This window comes from Nelumbo lutea, chromosome 5 (assembly GCF_056320005.1).
Source record: "Nelumbo lutea isolate HS-2025 chromosome 5, American lotus-T2T, whole genome shotgun sequence".
NCBI classification, from domain to species: Eukaryota; Viridiplantae; Streptophyta; class Magnoliopsida; order Proteales; family Nelumbonaceae; genus Nelumbo; species Nelumbo lutea.
In genome coordinates this window covers 57920218-57936452 of record NC_142688.1, presented here as the reverse complement: position 1 = coordinate 57936452, position 16235 = coordinate 57920218, and the positions used below count along the sequence as shown (strand labels likewise).

Here is a 16235-nt window from a genome sequence, read left to right as displayed (position 1 = left end):
TGTCACTTTTGCAGAGTTTACTCCCTTCTTTAGTATTCCTCCTGAGGGGGAGAAATCTGATGAGTACTTTGCTATGTCTCCAACTGTTCCTCTTCCCATTCCTTGTGAGTCCGATCATGGGGTGTCCACCTCTTCCACTGGACCTACCCCTGATGTCCCTGCTCCCCCTCCTATTTCTGCTCCTACTCTCCAAAAGTGGTACCAAAGGCAGAGATTCAAACATGTGCAAGTTGTTTCCACTCCTTCAGAAGAGCATCTTTCCACTCCCATCATTCCTAAGGAAATAGGTCAGCCCTCTACTGACCCATCTCTAACTGTTCCAGACCTTGACCTTCCTATTGCTCTTCGCAAGGGCAAGCGGAAGTGTACAACCCATTGTATCTCCAAACACTTATGTTACAGCCTTCTCTCCCCTTCCTACTACTCTTTTCTTGCCTCTGTTTCTTCCCATGTGATACCGAGGTCTATACCGGAAGCTTTATCTCAAGCTGAATGGAGGGATGCTATGATGACCGAACTTGATGCACTGCATAAGAATCATACCTGGGATATTGTGGACTTGCCGGAAGGGAAGGAACCAGTGGGTTGTAAATGGGTGTTTACTATTAAATATCACTCTGATGGTTCTGTTGAGAGGTTTAAGGCTCGATTGGTTGCTAAAGATTACACCCAAATGTATGGCATTGACTATCTAGAGACATTTGCTCTTGTAGCTAAGATGACTTCAGTCAGGGTTTTACTTTCTCTAGCAGCTACTTTTGACTGGCCCCTACACCAGTTTGATGTTAAGATTGCCTTCTTGAATAGAGAACTACATGAAGAGGTCTATATGTCTACATCCAGGAGTGTATGGGAAAGAAATGAAAGGCAAGGTGTGTAAACTACACAAATCCCTTTACGGTCTCAAACAATCACCTCGGGCTTGGTTTGAGAGATTTCGGGCTGCTCGTCTCCTTTGGCTACATTCAAACACAATCTTATCATACACAGTTCTTGAAGAGAAATGACTCTCCGGTGACCTTCTTGATTGTTTATGTTGATGATATTGTGGTCACGGGTAATGACATTGAAGAGGCCAATAAACTAAAAGCATTTCTCAACTCTGAATTTGAAATTAAAGATTTGGGAGATCTTCGGCTTTTCTTAGGCATTGAAGTTGCTCGATCTAAGGATGGTATATTCATATCTCAGCGCAAATATGTCCTTGATCTTCTTGCTGAAATTGGTAAACTTGGAGCTAAACCCATCTCCACTCCCATTGATCCTAATCATAAGCTTTCTGCCACAGATGGTGCACCTTTGTCTAATAAGGGAGTGTTTCAGAGACTGTTTGGGAAGTTGTTATACCTTTGCATGACTCGGCCAGATATTTCCTGTGCAGTAAGTGTTCTCAGTCAGTTTATGCATTCTCTTAGAGATACTCATCTAGCTGCTGCAGAAAGGGTTCTATGTTACTTGAAAGGTACTCCAGGGAAAGGTATTCTATTTTCTAAGCATGGTCACATGAAGCTGGAAGCCTTTACTGATGCAGATTGGGCAAGATGTATTGATGAAAGAAGGTCCACCTCTGGTTATTGTGCTCTGGTTGTTGGGAATATTGTGTCTTGGAGGAGTAAGAAACAGTCAGTAGTTGCTAGATCCTCAGCTGAAGCAGAATACAGGGCAATGGCAGAACTAAGCACATTGAGGTTGATAGGCATTTCATAAGGGAAAGAGTCTCTTCAGGAGAAGTTTGTTTACCATTTATCACACCAAAAGAGCAACTGGATGATATCTTGACCAAGGGAGTTCCCAGGGGGAAATTGACACACTATATAAGCAAGATGGGCATGATTGACATGTATGCTCAGCTTGAGGGGGAGTGTAAAGACACTGGGCCGAATGGGCCCTAGCAACTTCTCATGTGATATCCTTTATTTTATTTTTTATTTTATGTTGATGGGCCTCACTTAATGGGCCTGTTATTTGTTCTTATTTTACTTTCTTTATGTAACTTCCAAGCTGGCCACCCACTTAAGGGTATACTTGTCATCATCAATTTTTTAGAGATTAATAAAAAATAGGGTTAGAGGAAAAGGGTGATTAATTCGACTTCTTCTTCTCTTACCTCTTCTCTTCGCCATCTTCCTCTCTTATACAGTTATTCAGATATGTTCTATTCTACTAATCACTAAATTTAATCTTGATATTAGAGGACTGATTTACATCTTACTTAAGTCCATACAAGGACTTCTTGAGCCTGCACACTCTCCCTACTTTTTCACTACCATAAAAGCCTAGGGGAAGCTCTATATACACCTCCTCATTTTAATCCCCGTTAAGAAAGGCATTCTTCGCATCCAATTAATACATAGACCAAGAAAAAAACTGCAAGGGATAATAGAATTCAAGTTGAGTTCATTTTAACCACAAAAGCAATGGTCTCTAAGTAGCCAATACCATAAGTTTGAGTATATCCATTAGCTACTAATCTCACCTTTTATCTCTCAATAGAGTCCTCAGCCTCTAAATACCTATCAACAGCCAACTAGCACCCATTAGGTAAGTCCACTACCTCCCATGTGTGTTCTTAATCAAGGCTTCCATTTCCTCTTTCATAGGATTCTTCCATTCAGGTCTAAACAAAGTTTCTGGCACATTCCCAGGGACAGATTCAGATAGTAGAAAAGTGCAAAAATTCTGCTTTGATATAACGTCTATGAAAGAGAGAAAGAAAGAAAGAAAGAAAGAAAGAAAGGAAAGAGGAGAGAAGTTGAAGAGAATGGGGAGAAGCCAAAAATTAAGTCTAACCGCCCCTTTCATTAGCTCATATACTCATACATAAAAACTGAATACAAAGACAACTATGCCCTTAGTAAGTCGGCTACTTGTAAAAACTAAGTAAACACTCATAGTTCAAACATAAACTAATGGGCCTTGGGCCCCAAAACTCTCTAACTGTGCTTTGCAAATAAAACCAAATGTTATCAACCCAAAACTCAACACTCCCCCTCAAATTGGGACGAAATGTCACACATTCCCAACTTGTGTAGATCATACTCCAGCTTGTTTCTTGCAACACCTTTTGTAAGAACATTAGCAAGCTACAAGTCAAATGCAACATATGGTAAGCACACTTCTCCAGATGTCACCTTTTCCCTTATAAAGTATCCACTTCTATATGCTTCATCCTATCATGTTGAACTGTGTTGTGGGAAATGTTAATTGATGTATGATTGTCATAGTACAGCGTCATAGGTTCTTCGGCCTCAACTCAAATCTCCCCAAACACAGATCGGACCTAGAGGAGCTCTATAACACCATGTGCCATGACTCTGAATTCAGCTTATGCACTTGACCTTGCTACAACTAATTGTTTCTTACTCATCCATCAAACTAGATTACCTCCAATAAGAGTGCAAACTCCTGATGTAGATATCCTGTCATCTTGGCACCCTACCCAATCAGCACCTGTGTAAGCCTCTAACTTCAAATGTCCATGATCAATAAACAGTATGCCTCTACTTCAGTGTCCCTTCAAAATAGGAAAGCAACAGGAAATGTCTACTGCTATCAAGATTATAATGCTATATTTTCAAACTGTAGAATCAGTAGCTGATGACCCAATAGCTGAGATAGTCACTCGGCGGCATCACTCTAACTACAGATGTGCAGGATCAAAGAGACATAGCTATAGGCTCTCCGTACCAAGGTTGGTGGACATGGCGTGCACCTTTCTCTGTTCCCTCCCTTGATCCTCCTAAAATGTAATTCATGATACCAAAAAGAAAAAAAAACTGTAGAATCAGTAAGGAGTGGGTTCACTTTTTGTTTCTGCCTCCTGTCCTAATACATAAATAGCCTTGAGAATGTCCACAGATAAATATGCAGACAAACCAAACTAAACTTAACTCATATTGGCCAATTTGATACAAGACAAATGAGGGGAAAATGACTTCTAAAGTGGATAATCAGAAAATGCTGTACCTGTAGATGTTCAACAGAAAATTTAGTCTGCAGAACACTTCAGACTATACTAGCTACATGGTGTAACTTTCTACAGAAAGTTGTCATGCAAACTTTAGCGAGCAATTAAGGTGAGTCTTTGGGTCATTATAAACATTTTCCAAGAAGAAATTAATGGGGACAATAGATACTTCTTTAGAAAGTGATAAAATAGCAATTATGAAGCCAACCTAATATAGTTAGGTTAAGGTTTTGTTGAATTGAGTGTACTACTGAAAGTTCCTTCTAAAATGGTTCATAATAATGGATATGCCTATTTTTTATGTACTACCAAAACTTCTTACTTACCAGTTGAGATTCAAATTTAATCTTCTTTTTTTATCAATAACAGAAGCTTTCATTAAAATGATAAAAATATTAATTACAAAGAGGGGGAGATTAACTATCTTAACTCCCTGGGTAGGGGCAAGAGCCCCCAGAAAAGCAATAAAACAGAATTACAAAAGAGCCCAAAACATAGATTCCCAAACCACCCCTTGCTTGGCTAACCTATCAGCAAAAGAGTTAGCAGATCTCTTCACTCAACTGTACTTTACTTCCGTGTCTTTTGCCAGCCACTTGAAATTTTTCTTTCCATTGCTGTAGTTCCACAACCCAGCCTTATCCTCTTTCAGCCACCCTACTACCACCTCCGAGTCACCTTCAACCACAAGCCTCCTTATATTCAATTCCTTTTCCCTTCACTCTTTCCAATACTGCAAGAATCTCAGCTCTGAGGGAATCATTTACACCTATCGGGCCAGAAAACATGGCTGGAACATTCCCATTCCCATCCTTGAATACTCCCCCAATACCAGATTGCCCTGGGTTCCCTCTACTACTGCCATCAATGTTCAGCTTTATATATCCAGTAGGGTGGAGGGGTCCAAGAGGGACTTAGCCCAGTTCTAACCTGGGCAGAATTGGCAATCTCTTCCCACTTTCTCAGCAAGTCATCTAGAGTAAAATCAGTAAATAAAGCCGAGGACTTTAGCCATTGTGCTGCGCTTAAGTGGATTAGTTCTATTACATTTTCAATGCCTCTTTCCCTTTCTGAGAATATTCTTGAGTTTCCATACAAGTCAAGGAAGAAAAGCAGGTTCAATTTCCATACAAGTCAAAAGAAAATATTTGCAATAGATGAGAAAATAGATCTAATAACGAGGATGACATTACATACTGAAATGATCAATCAAAATTTCCATCATTTTCAACAATTTGGGGTTTGGTGCACCATGAGACAAGCTTTGCTCCATCAACATTTTCGCCTTCCATATAACTTCATTCCTGCCAAGAAGTCTTGCAAAATTCCTGGCATCAAAATTAAGCTTGGGATTACCAACTTGATCAACATACCCAGGAAATTTTGTACCTACCCTCAGAGTTTGTATGCTGGTTGCAGATAATTGTGAAATTGAAAGTATACTGCTACTAGCAACTTCATGGGGCAAGTTAACAACAGTATAGAACTACCAATAAAATAAAAGAAAAATGACAAATACTGGATACAAACTTGTGATTAAATGATAAATTATCCAGGAGTGAGACAAAACGCCAAGGCATATAATAGATAAAAGCAAAGAAATTGTTGAGATCAGCACCAGATTACATGGTGCTATTTTGCTTTTATATTTTTCTAACTGATTATATCAGTTTTCTATTTGTTTTTATGCTTCTTTATGTTTTCCAACCAGGGGTGTTTATCATATAGTAACTAATAGCATATACAAATAGAAAAAAGGCTGCTGCCCAAAAACTTTTGGCTTTCTCCAAACCTTTTGTTCCCTTTCTCCTTTCTCTCTACATCTTCTTCATTCCTTTTCTATTGTTCTTTCAATTTGCAAGAATTATTTCATGTCTTTTAATTCCAAGTTGGTATCAGAGCAACCAAGAAGTTCCCAGATGAAGATCATACAATTTTAGAACCAGTAAACTGCATGAAGATTTGAAGGACTGATCAATGCTGATTTGATCACCCAGTTCTAGATGATTTTTGTAGATTCATTCAGAAAAACTGCTGCCCAAACCAGGCTCCTGAAGTTGTTTCCCAAAGTCAAGAACTATAAAAATTTTGATCGCATAGGGTGAGATCAACCGGAGGACTTTTGTAGTGGTGGTTGGGACTTCCAAGGGATGTTTTTAATCATCTAATGGGTCAGAAGTAGTTGGAGGTTGATATAGAAGCTCCTGTGTGAGCACTGTAGTTCTCTCTTTTCTCCTGGCGGCACACCCTTTAATTTCTATCCTAAGTTCGACTAGAATTGGACATTTGCTACATATGTCCAGTGTTTTTAAAGTGCAAGGCACAATAAAAGCACAAAGGGCATCTTACACCCGAGGTCCAAGGTACAAGGTGAGCAATGTACCTTTCTGAAGCAAGGAAGACAATTGATGGAACCACTAAACTTGGTTATTTACTGGTAAATTTAAGAAACTAGCACTTATAAGGAAGAAGAATAGGAGTAGCCATGTGGCGAATCGAAAGTACCTACTAAACACGGCATTGGGTTGTCAGAGAAGTTATGGGAGTGGCAATACTTTATGTTTCTCAGTCAGTGAATCAAATTATGCTGTGGTATAACTGTTTGGGTCATTACATGTTTTGTTTCCTACTTTATTTTGGTTAATTCAGTTGCTTAGTATTGTGAGAGTTACAAACTAGAAAAGGATTGTAGGACCAATTTTACTTTTAGTAATAAAAAAAAGCATTTCACCTTTTTGAAATGTTACACCGTGATGTTCGAGGGCCTTACCATGTTCCTTCTATGAGGGATCATAAGTATTTCTTCTTGGTGGTACATGATTACTCTAGATTCCCCAAGATATTGCTGAATGCACTGTTACATCGGTATGTAGGCCGAACCAGTTAGGGTTTGTTGGCCAATTTTCAAAAATTATCCAGTCCAAAACTCAAGAATCGGATTCCCTAGATTTGGAGAATTAAATTCACCTAGGAACGATCTAAAATTGGATTGAACCAGATTTGATTTTTTTTTTATCAGTATTGAATTTGATTTCAAAATAAATTATGAGTGTACTTAATACGGAGGAAATCTAGTGTTGGTTTTTCTCTCTTTGGTTGCAGGTGGTCCTCCCCTCCAAATGTGCAGAGCTTGTTTAACTCTACTTCAGTGAGGGGGTTAAAAAGGAGAGGTAAAATATTGTGGAGATGTCTCAGAGCAGCTGTATGCTGGACAGTGTGAGAGAAATCCATGAAAAAGAAAGAAATAAGGAAGCCATCATTGAATTAATTTCTATTAGGGTGGTTCATTGGGTCAAGACTATGAAGTTTTTTGAAGGTTATTCAGCAGGAGATATCATTAAGAATTGGAAAAGAAGTGGCTCGGTCAGCTCCCTTGAATACTTCCCCTATTCCAGTTTGGACTCCTCCAACTATAGGATTCACTAAATTGAACTTTGATGGAAGAAGCGAAGGAAATCCAGGCCCTTCAGGTGTAGGTGGAGTGTTTAGGGATGAGGAAGGTCGAATTATTGCCATGTATTCAGGTCCTATTTGATGGGGAGATACTCTGAGAGCTGAAATTTTTTGGCAGTTTTGGAATGGACTAAAAGAGCCCATTAGCTGAATATCGGCAAAACTGTCAATGAAAGGTGACTCTAGGCTGGCTATTAGTTGGCTGCAAAAGGAAGATTTCAGTCTGAAAGTTCTTAAATGAGAAAATGAAAATTAATCAACTGACTCAAAACATGAAAAGTCAGTTTCAGTGGACTAAGAGGAGTGACAATTCTTTGGCAGACTCTTTGGCCAAACAAGGCGTGGGAAGAGCTAATCCTTTTTGGGCAATGTTCTAATCTGATTTCTTCTTTTAGGGCGGGTTAAGAGATTTTACCCCTCCTTTCCTGATGTATCTTTCTCTTTTCTTTTATTCTTAATAAAAGTTTCTGTTATTGATCCAAAAAAAAAGTGCACCTAAGACGGAGACCACAGAGTGCATCTCCCAAAGTAGTGGTTCACGCCCAGAATTCAAACTCAAACCGTCCACCCAACCGAAGAAGGTGCAGTTGATGCAAAGAGGCGGATCTTGCAACTAATTTCACCTGATTTCCCTTTTCAGCTTGTTTGGATGATTGCAACTATTAACCACTTTATTTTCTAATGTTTTAGCAAGAAAAGCATAGCAGAAAAATAAGAGAAAGCAAGTTTTTTAAGGGTAGACCGAATTAGGGTTTTTGGGTAGCAAGAGAGTAGAGAGAAAGGTGCAAAAATGAGGTGCACTAGTAGTTGCCGATCCCTACATCTTATCTCTTATATATCGATCGCAATTCTAATGTAATTAGGACTATCCAAATCTAATTTGGTTAGGCCTCTAATTACATTAGATATTATGAGATCCATACCCCAATCCAAGCCCATATTTGACTCAATGAACATTTGTCATGTGACTAGTCTAACTAGCTAATGGGCTAAGGCCCATTTCTTAAATGGTTCGATAACATAACCGTTGCAAACCTTATTGGGCTTGAATAAACTCGGAGAGTTTATCATTAAAGCCCACCAGGTTTTAACCCTTTAATGGTCTTTTGCTTGTAACCTCTCAGCCTTAAATGATCAAACACTACTTACAAGGAAGGACCTCTTCCCTGACTACTATATGCAATGTCACACCCTCCACTCAAATGGATCTAAGGACTAAAACCTTTAGCAAATCATTTTCATAAAATAGCATATTATAAATATAAATACATTTTGCAAAGAGATTTCAGAAACAGTTGAAAGTGTTAAACTTGATATTCTCTTTTTCTGACAAAGGGGCTGATCCCCTCACAATAATCACCCACTCAAGTAGTATTCTGAAACAAGGCTCAAAATATCAATTAGGGCGTATTGAGCTGTATCATGTATCGCCCCCCCCCCTTTAGTTTTTTTTTTTTTAACCTGGTTCAGAGGGGTCAGTTTAAGGCCCATCTACCCCCTGAACCAGGATAGACCCCGAAACACCCCTTGGAGAGGCGTATCAGGAAGCTCCTGATACAATACGTATCAAAATTTTGAACCATGTTCTGAACTACTCCAACATACCCAGGTGTAAGGCCATGGATGTAAAGTGGTCTATTCTCCAAGGTTTGAGGAATTGAGTAAACCGAAAATGGGAAGAAATGGGAAATAAGCAAGTGGGAAATACCCTCCGACAAGGGATCAAGCCATTGTAGTTTACCGGTGTTGGAATTCCAAAGAGAAAAGGAGGAAATGGTGGATGGCTAGAATGGGATGATGGAAAAGGCTAATATGGATGAGAGAGAAAGGATGGACTGATATCAAAGTGATGGGCAAGGATGGATTCAAGACCCCTATTTATAGTTTTTGGGTGCACATTCCAGAAGTTTCTTAAGTTCATATTTTTCCTATTTTACCCTCATATTCTAAAATGTCTAAAATGTTCTTTACACATGTTTAAAACATGTGGTTAATATCTTTCTAGAATTATACTATTAATTGTTGTTTCCAATTTTACACTTCTATCATTTAAATCACACGCTTATTTCCTTACTTAGCTGGATTTATCTCTAGAATGTTCTCATGTTTAATGTCTTTCCAAGAATGCTTTCTTAGTTTTTAGAATACCCATTCATTGTGCTGAAAATATCTAGCACTTATATTAAATCAGTAAAATGGGCCAAAGTGACCCAAGCTCGCTTGGTCTTGTTACGTTCGTCGATCTATTGTGCTACTTAGGTCGACCCCCTAACACCAGGTATTTGACCCCTAAAAAGTTCTCACTGGTTGGCATATCAAAAGAAACCCGATCCAAAACCTAGTGTAGTATCATTATCATGTTCAGGGTTAAGTGTAACTTTCCAATTTTGCCCATCTATCTCCAAGGTTCAAGGCAAAACCTTGAGGAGGATGACTCTAAGGGGTTTGGGCGGATGGAAGAGGAAGAAAAGAAAGACGGGAGAAAACGGTCTTTCATCAAAGAATTTCGAAAAGGAAATCGCTATCAGAGAAGAGGGGATGAAGGTAATAAAAATCAGAGTAACATGGTAACCATTTATGTTTTGAGGAGGTGTTGGTTGGAAAGTTGGGTGTAGAATTGGGTCGAAGGAACAAAATTGAGAAGGAGAAGGAGACGTCTAATGAGGCGAATATTAAAAAAATATGCAGCTCAAGAAATCATAATGTTGTGCACATAACAAAAATTTTTTCCAGGCTAAAGCTCGGGCTGGTCGGGATAGGCCCTACAAAGAACTACAAGCGGGTTTTTAGGAGAAAAAGTGCAAAAGGAAATGTGATAATTGGAAGTGATCAAAAGGGGCCTATGCTACAAATTAAATCATTGGATACCCAAATAGGGAAGGAGCAAAAAGTAATCAAGGAGGGTGTTGAAGGTGCCGACTCCGATGAGAACTTGTCGTTACAAACAAGCGGCAAGAAAAAGGATGCTCAGACGGCGTGTTTATCCAAAAATTAGCAGAAAGAGAGGTAACAATCGGTAAAAGCATGGGCTTATGTTTTTTGGGGTGGCGAGGAATTTGCTAGAAGGGCCTTCGAGGAGTTCGAGAGGTAAAGAATGGACGAGATGTTGAATAAAAGAGCTCGACTGAAAGAAGGCAAGGTTTGGGACAAGGAAGATTCTGGGCAAGAAGATTCTCTACTGGGTGAAGATTGAGGTTGTGTTCATTTCACATGTAGAGGCTTAGTCGGCTCAGTGATCTATATGGTGGCAGTTTCAACTCTAGGGGTTTCCTTTATAGAGTCAGGGTTTGTAGTTGTCCTTAAGTAATGTGTGGTTTTTGTATCTTTGTGTGGCTTTGGGTTGAATTTGGGTTGGTTATGGTCATTGTTTCTCAAGTGATATCTCATCATCTTTCTTTTGTACTCTTTTTTCTTTTAATAATCTTTTTTTTTATTCTTCAAAAAAAAAAAGGTTTAGGGCAAAACTGGAAATTGGTCCATGCAGTGATTTAACTACTTGAAGCAATGCAATTAAGGAAAAAAAGAGATTGTGGATTTTACATGCTTGAAAATGCTTTATATGTTGGCTTTTATTTTTAAATTTTCATTTGAATACACTTTACATGTTATGTTTATGTATTTTAATTTTAGATAATATGTTTTTTAAATCATTTATTTTAAAATTTAAGTTTATATTTTTATTAACAATATGTTTAATATTTTTGGAATTTTTTAAAAAATTTTGGCATTTTTTTTATTTTCTAACATTTTTTTATTTTTTAGCTTTTTTTTGTAATTTTGCGCCTTTCTTAAAAAGGCGTGCACCTCGCCTTGCGCCTCAGGCGCAAATTGGCCCTTGCGCTTTTAAAACACTAGCTCCATGCTCAATATTTCTTGGAAATACCCACTGACTGTACTTAAGGTCTAACCCCAACAACTAAGACAAGTTGCTCCACCATTTAAGCAATACATCAGTGTCAACCTTGTCAAAATAAACTCCCCAAGTTTATCCAATGGATGGGAATTTTCTAAACTAACATAAGCCGCATAAATATCTAGTTTAAAGGGTAATTCACAGAAACACATCAATCACAAACATGAAATTACAATGAATTGATTTTATTAATTCATAGATCTCAATACACATCAATCTGATTGGAGCTAAGGGCATAAACTATCTTAAAGATATACCTAATGCATTCCCATGATGAGCCTTCCAGTTTGACTTGTTACTTTCATCAAATGGTTCTTGCATAGTTTACCACTTGGATAAAAAAATTTGAAATCAGATAATGTTAAGAAGTATTTTGTGAAATCCTTATAACGAAGAAATATGACAGTTAGAGTCCAGTGGGTAGGCAGATCAGCAAACTCTATAGCTGATCCACTTGCTAAACAAGGGGTTTCTTGGGACTTTTTATTTTGGGCTACCTTGGAATCATATTCATCTGATCTTGTAATGTTATTGTTAGCGTAGGGGTATTTCTATCTTTACACCTTGATTGATGTTGCTGATCTGTAATGTTGTGTTGAAATATGTGCTCTTAACTTAAGTAAGGGCACATAGGTCTTTTCAGTTATGTTTTAATAATAATATAAATACTTACTGGCCAACTGGGAGAAGTTAGGTTGACTCTTTCAGTTCGAACCAGAATTCTCTCTTCTCTCTTTCTCTCTTTCTTTATCACTTTTTCTTCTTCTACATAACTGAACTCAGTCAGGCCGAACTCTAAGGCAGACCTGAATTTTAACATGGTATCAGAGCTAGGTTAAATCTGCCTAGATTTCTGCTTGCCTAAGGTTCATTCTCTGCGCACCCTATCTAGGGTTTTCCTCTTTTTTTTTCTACGTTCGATTGGAGATAAGGGAAAGGGCTGAAAAGGAGTGATCGCCCTCTTCCCTTGGGGGTCTCTATGCCTCCAGTCAGGTCGTATGTGGTCGGTTGCTGTGATTTCTGAGATCGCCCTCTCCTAATAGAGGAAGAATAGAGGGCCGAACTATGTGTGGCTGTTGTGTGTGGACTGCTCTCCTGCTCGCATGGGTGTTACTTTAGCGATAAGGTAAGAGATTTCAGTGCATGATATCTGTTATGGATTAAATAGGAGGTGTGTTTCAGACCATTTGCTAGGGTTTCGGCCAATAAGTGCTAGGGTTTATGCTGATTTCTTTGTGCATTTTGAAGGAAGAGATATGATCACATAGTGGTGAGATTTCAGGTAGTTGTAGGAGTAGGGTTTGTGGTGTGAACACATTTTTCAGCAACAAGTGCTGAAATCAGTGTGACAGGTGTGATTTAGGGTTTGTGGTGTAAAGAGCACACATTCCAGCAACAATTAGCGCTGCAATCAGTGTGACAGGTGTGACCTAGTGGTGTGTAGTGTGCAGATCTCAGTGATAATAGAATTCAGCAAGTGTGCAGAATTGGTGATAACATAATGGGAGACAGTAATGATTATAAACCGAGTGTGATGGTGCCTACAGACTACCTGAATGTTCAGATGACCTCCATTAAGTTAAATGGAGAGAATTATGTGCCTTGGGCTGAATCCGTTGAAGTCTTGCTGAAGGCAAAGAAGAAGGTAAAGCACATCAGAGAGGAGAAACCCCCCTCTGACTCTCACGAGTATGAAGACTGGGAGCAAGAGGACGCTCAGATCATCACATGGTTGTGGAACAGTATGGAACCCAGGATTAGTGTGAACTTCATGTTCCTTGATACTGCCAAAGATGTGTGGGACCATGCGAAGAAATTGTATTCGGGGCAGGACAATACAACCAGAGTTCATCAGCTTTATCAAAAGTACTTTAATCTGCAACAAGGCAATCAGAGTCTTGAGGAGTACTATGCCAACATGAGGAACATACGTAATGAGTTGAATGTCTATCATCCTCTCACTTCTGATGTCAAGATTCAACAACAACAGAGAGAGCAGCTTGATGTGACTAGATTTTTGGTGGGACTAAAGTCTGAACATGAACCAGTACGGGCTCAGATATTAGGGGGATCAGCTCTTCCGTCCCTAGAAGAGGTATTTGCTCAACTTCAGAGGATTTCTATTGGATCTATTGAGAACTCTAATATCTTAGATAGATCTGCCTTTGCTGCATCGAGAGGCTGTGGTGGTAGAGGTGGAGCTCAGGGAGCTCAGTCTGGCCGTGGTGTTGGTAGTGGTTCTGCATATGGCCGAAGTGGCAATGGTGGGTCTACTTATAATCGTTGAGGTGGTCGTACTAGGAGCAGAAATTCAGGGGGAGCCCGTGATAGAGGACGTAGCTCAGGCCCGAGGAAGTGCACTCATTGTGGTATGGATGGGCATACCATCAACTATTGTTATGATTTACATGGTCCTCCCTCAACCTAGGCCAATCATGCCGCGACCGGTGACTCAAGTTCCAGCTTTAGACAGGAGAATCATTCATCTGACCAGTTGCCTCCTACATCCACAGATGGTCCCATGAAGGAGATGGTGAGTGTTCCCTGTGATGAATATGAGAGGTTTATCCAATCACAGCAGAACACGGCAACTTTTGCTCACTCAGGTATGGCTTGTCTGGCATCTACACCCAATCCCTGGATCATTGACTCTGGAGCCTCTGATCACATGATTGGAACTCCATGAGTGTTTTCCTCCTTATCTCATTGCTCAACATCACAATCTGTCACCCTTGCTAATGGTTCCACATCCTCAATTTGTGGTGTTGGTAATGTTGACCTAGATCATGTATCCCTCTCATCAGTTTTGTATGTTCCTAAATTGCCTTTTAACCTTATGTCTGTTAGTAAGCTGACCAAATCACTTAACTACTCCATTACCTTTTATCCTTCTATGTGTGTCTTTCAGGATCTCAAGACGGGGATGAAGATTGGTGGAGGGCATGAAGCAGGTGGACTGTATTATCTTGACGGTGGTGGTGGTAGAACTTCAACAGCTCTCCAGTCATCTCTTTCTCCTCTCCAGTGGCACTGCCGATTTGGTCATCCGTCGCTCAAAGTCTTGAAGTCCTTGGTTCCGTCCTTGAGTCAGCTTGTTTTGGATTGTGAGTTGTGTCAGTTTGGGAAACACCACCGTGTTCCCTTTAGTTCTAGGGTTGATAACCATGTGTCGAGTCCTTTTTCTTTAGTTCATTCAGATGTTTGGGGTCCTTATAAAGTAATGTCATATAATGGATACAGATATTTCGTCATTTTTGTGGATGATTTTTCAAGGGTGACGTGGCTCTATTTAATGAAAGAAAGAAGTGAATTGTTTACCATTTTTCAAAAAATTTATGCTGAAATTCGTAACCAATTTGGTACCCACATCAAAATTTTTCGTTCTGATAATGGCCGCGAATATTTATCCTCATCATTTCAGGAATACTTGGACCAACACGGCATTATACATCAAACCTCGTGTACCTACACCCCGCAACAAAACGGGGTGGCTGAGAGAAAGAATCGCCATCTCCTTGAAACAACAAGATCCCTAATGCATCACATGCATGTTCCCAAACCTTTTTGGAGTGATGCAGTGCTTACCTCTTGTTTTCTGATTAATCGGATGCTCACGTTCATCCTTGATGGTCAGTCTCCGTTTCAGGTCTTGTTTCCCTCTTTGTCTCCGTTCCCTCTTACGCCGAGAGTTTTTGGGTGTGTCTGTTTTGTCCATAATCTGGGTCCTGGGAACGACAAGTTTGATGCCCGTTCTCTCAAGTGCATCTTCCTTGGCTATTCTCGGACCCTGAAATGGTATAGGTGTTACCATCCTGGTTCTCGACGGTCCTTTGTGTGTGCTGATGTCAGTTTCTTTGAGTCTACTCCGTTCTTTTTGGGGTCTGGTGATGCTTCTTCCTCCTCTTCCACTTCCCGTTGTCGAACCTCCTCCCTTTGTTCCAGTTGTGACCAAATCCTTGCCTCCGGTGCCACCACCTGTTGAACGCCCACCTATCCGTCATGTGTATACACATCGCCCACATGCACCTGCTACTACTCCTCCGACTATATCTCCGTCGACGGATCCGGCACCAGACCCCCACTTAGCATCTGAGATTGATCCACCCATTGCTTTGCGGAAAGGTAAACGTACTTGCACCCTTCATCCCATTTCTAATTATGTTTCTCTTACTCACCTTTCCGCTTCCCATCACCAGTTTGTTACTTTGTTATCATCAGTTATTGTTCCTAAAGATGTCCAAGAAGCCCTTGCCTCTCCAGGGTGGTGTCGTGCCATGGAAGAAGAACTCTCAGCCCTTCATCATAATCATACTTGGGACCTCACTGCTCTTCCTCTTGGGAAGCAAGTTGTTGGTTGTAAGTGGGTTTATACGGTTAAGTATCTGCCTGATGGTAGTGTTGAACGCCTGAAAGCGCGATTAGTTGCAAAAGGGTACTCCCAAACCTATGGCATTGACTACACAGAGACCTTCTCACCGGTTGCTAAGATAGGGTCAGTTCGTGTTGTGATCTCTCTTGCAGCCATGTATGAGTGGCCACTATATCAGCTTGATATCAAGAATGCCTTTTTGCATGGTGATTTACTCGATGAGGTCTACATGGAGCAACCTCCAAGGTTTTTTGCTCAGGGAGAGGATGGTAAGGTGTGCAGACTAAGGAAGGCTATATATGGGCTTAAACAGTCTCCTCGAGCATGGTTTGGTAGGTTCAGTGAGGTGGTACAGAAGTTTGGCATGAAACAGTGCAAAGTTGACCATTTTGTATTTAGTCATGACTCTCCGGGAGGATATTGTTATTACTGGGAATGATAACATTGGTATTGATAGGCTGAAGACTTATCTGCAGGATCACTTTCAAACAAAGGATCTGGGTAAACTGAAATACTTCTTGGGGATAGAGGTA

General features: G+C 40.0%; 1 protein-coding gene across 3 annotated transcripts in view; it reads right to left on the bottom strand.

The window, feature by feature from the left end:
* Window positions 1-16235, bottom strand: part of FANCM (DEAD/DEAH box RNA helicase family protein) — a 98564-nt gene that overhangs the window by 44490 nt on the left and 37839 nt on the right. For all 3 annotated transcript variants that reach the window (XM_088943022.1, XM_088943021.1, XM_088943023.1), the window contains one exon: window positions 5165-5295. In XM_088943022.1, coding sequence (XP_088799148.1) covers window positions 5165-5295 — 131 coding nt within the window. The remainder of the gene's footprint in view (window positions 1-5164; window positions 5296-16235) is intronic.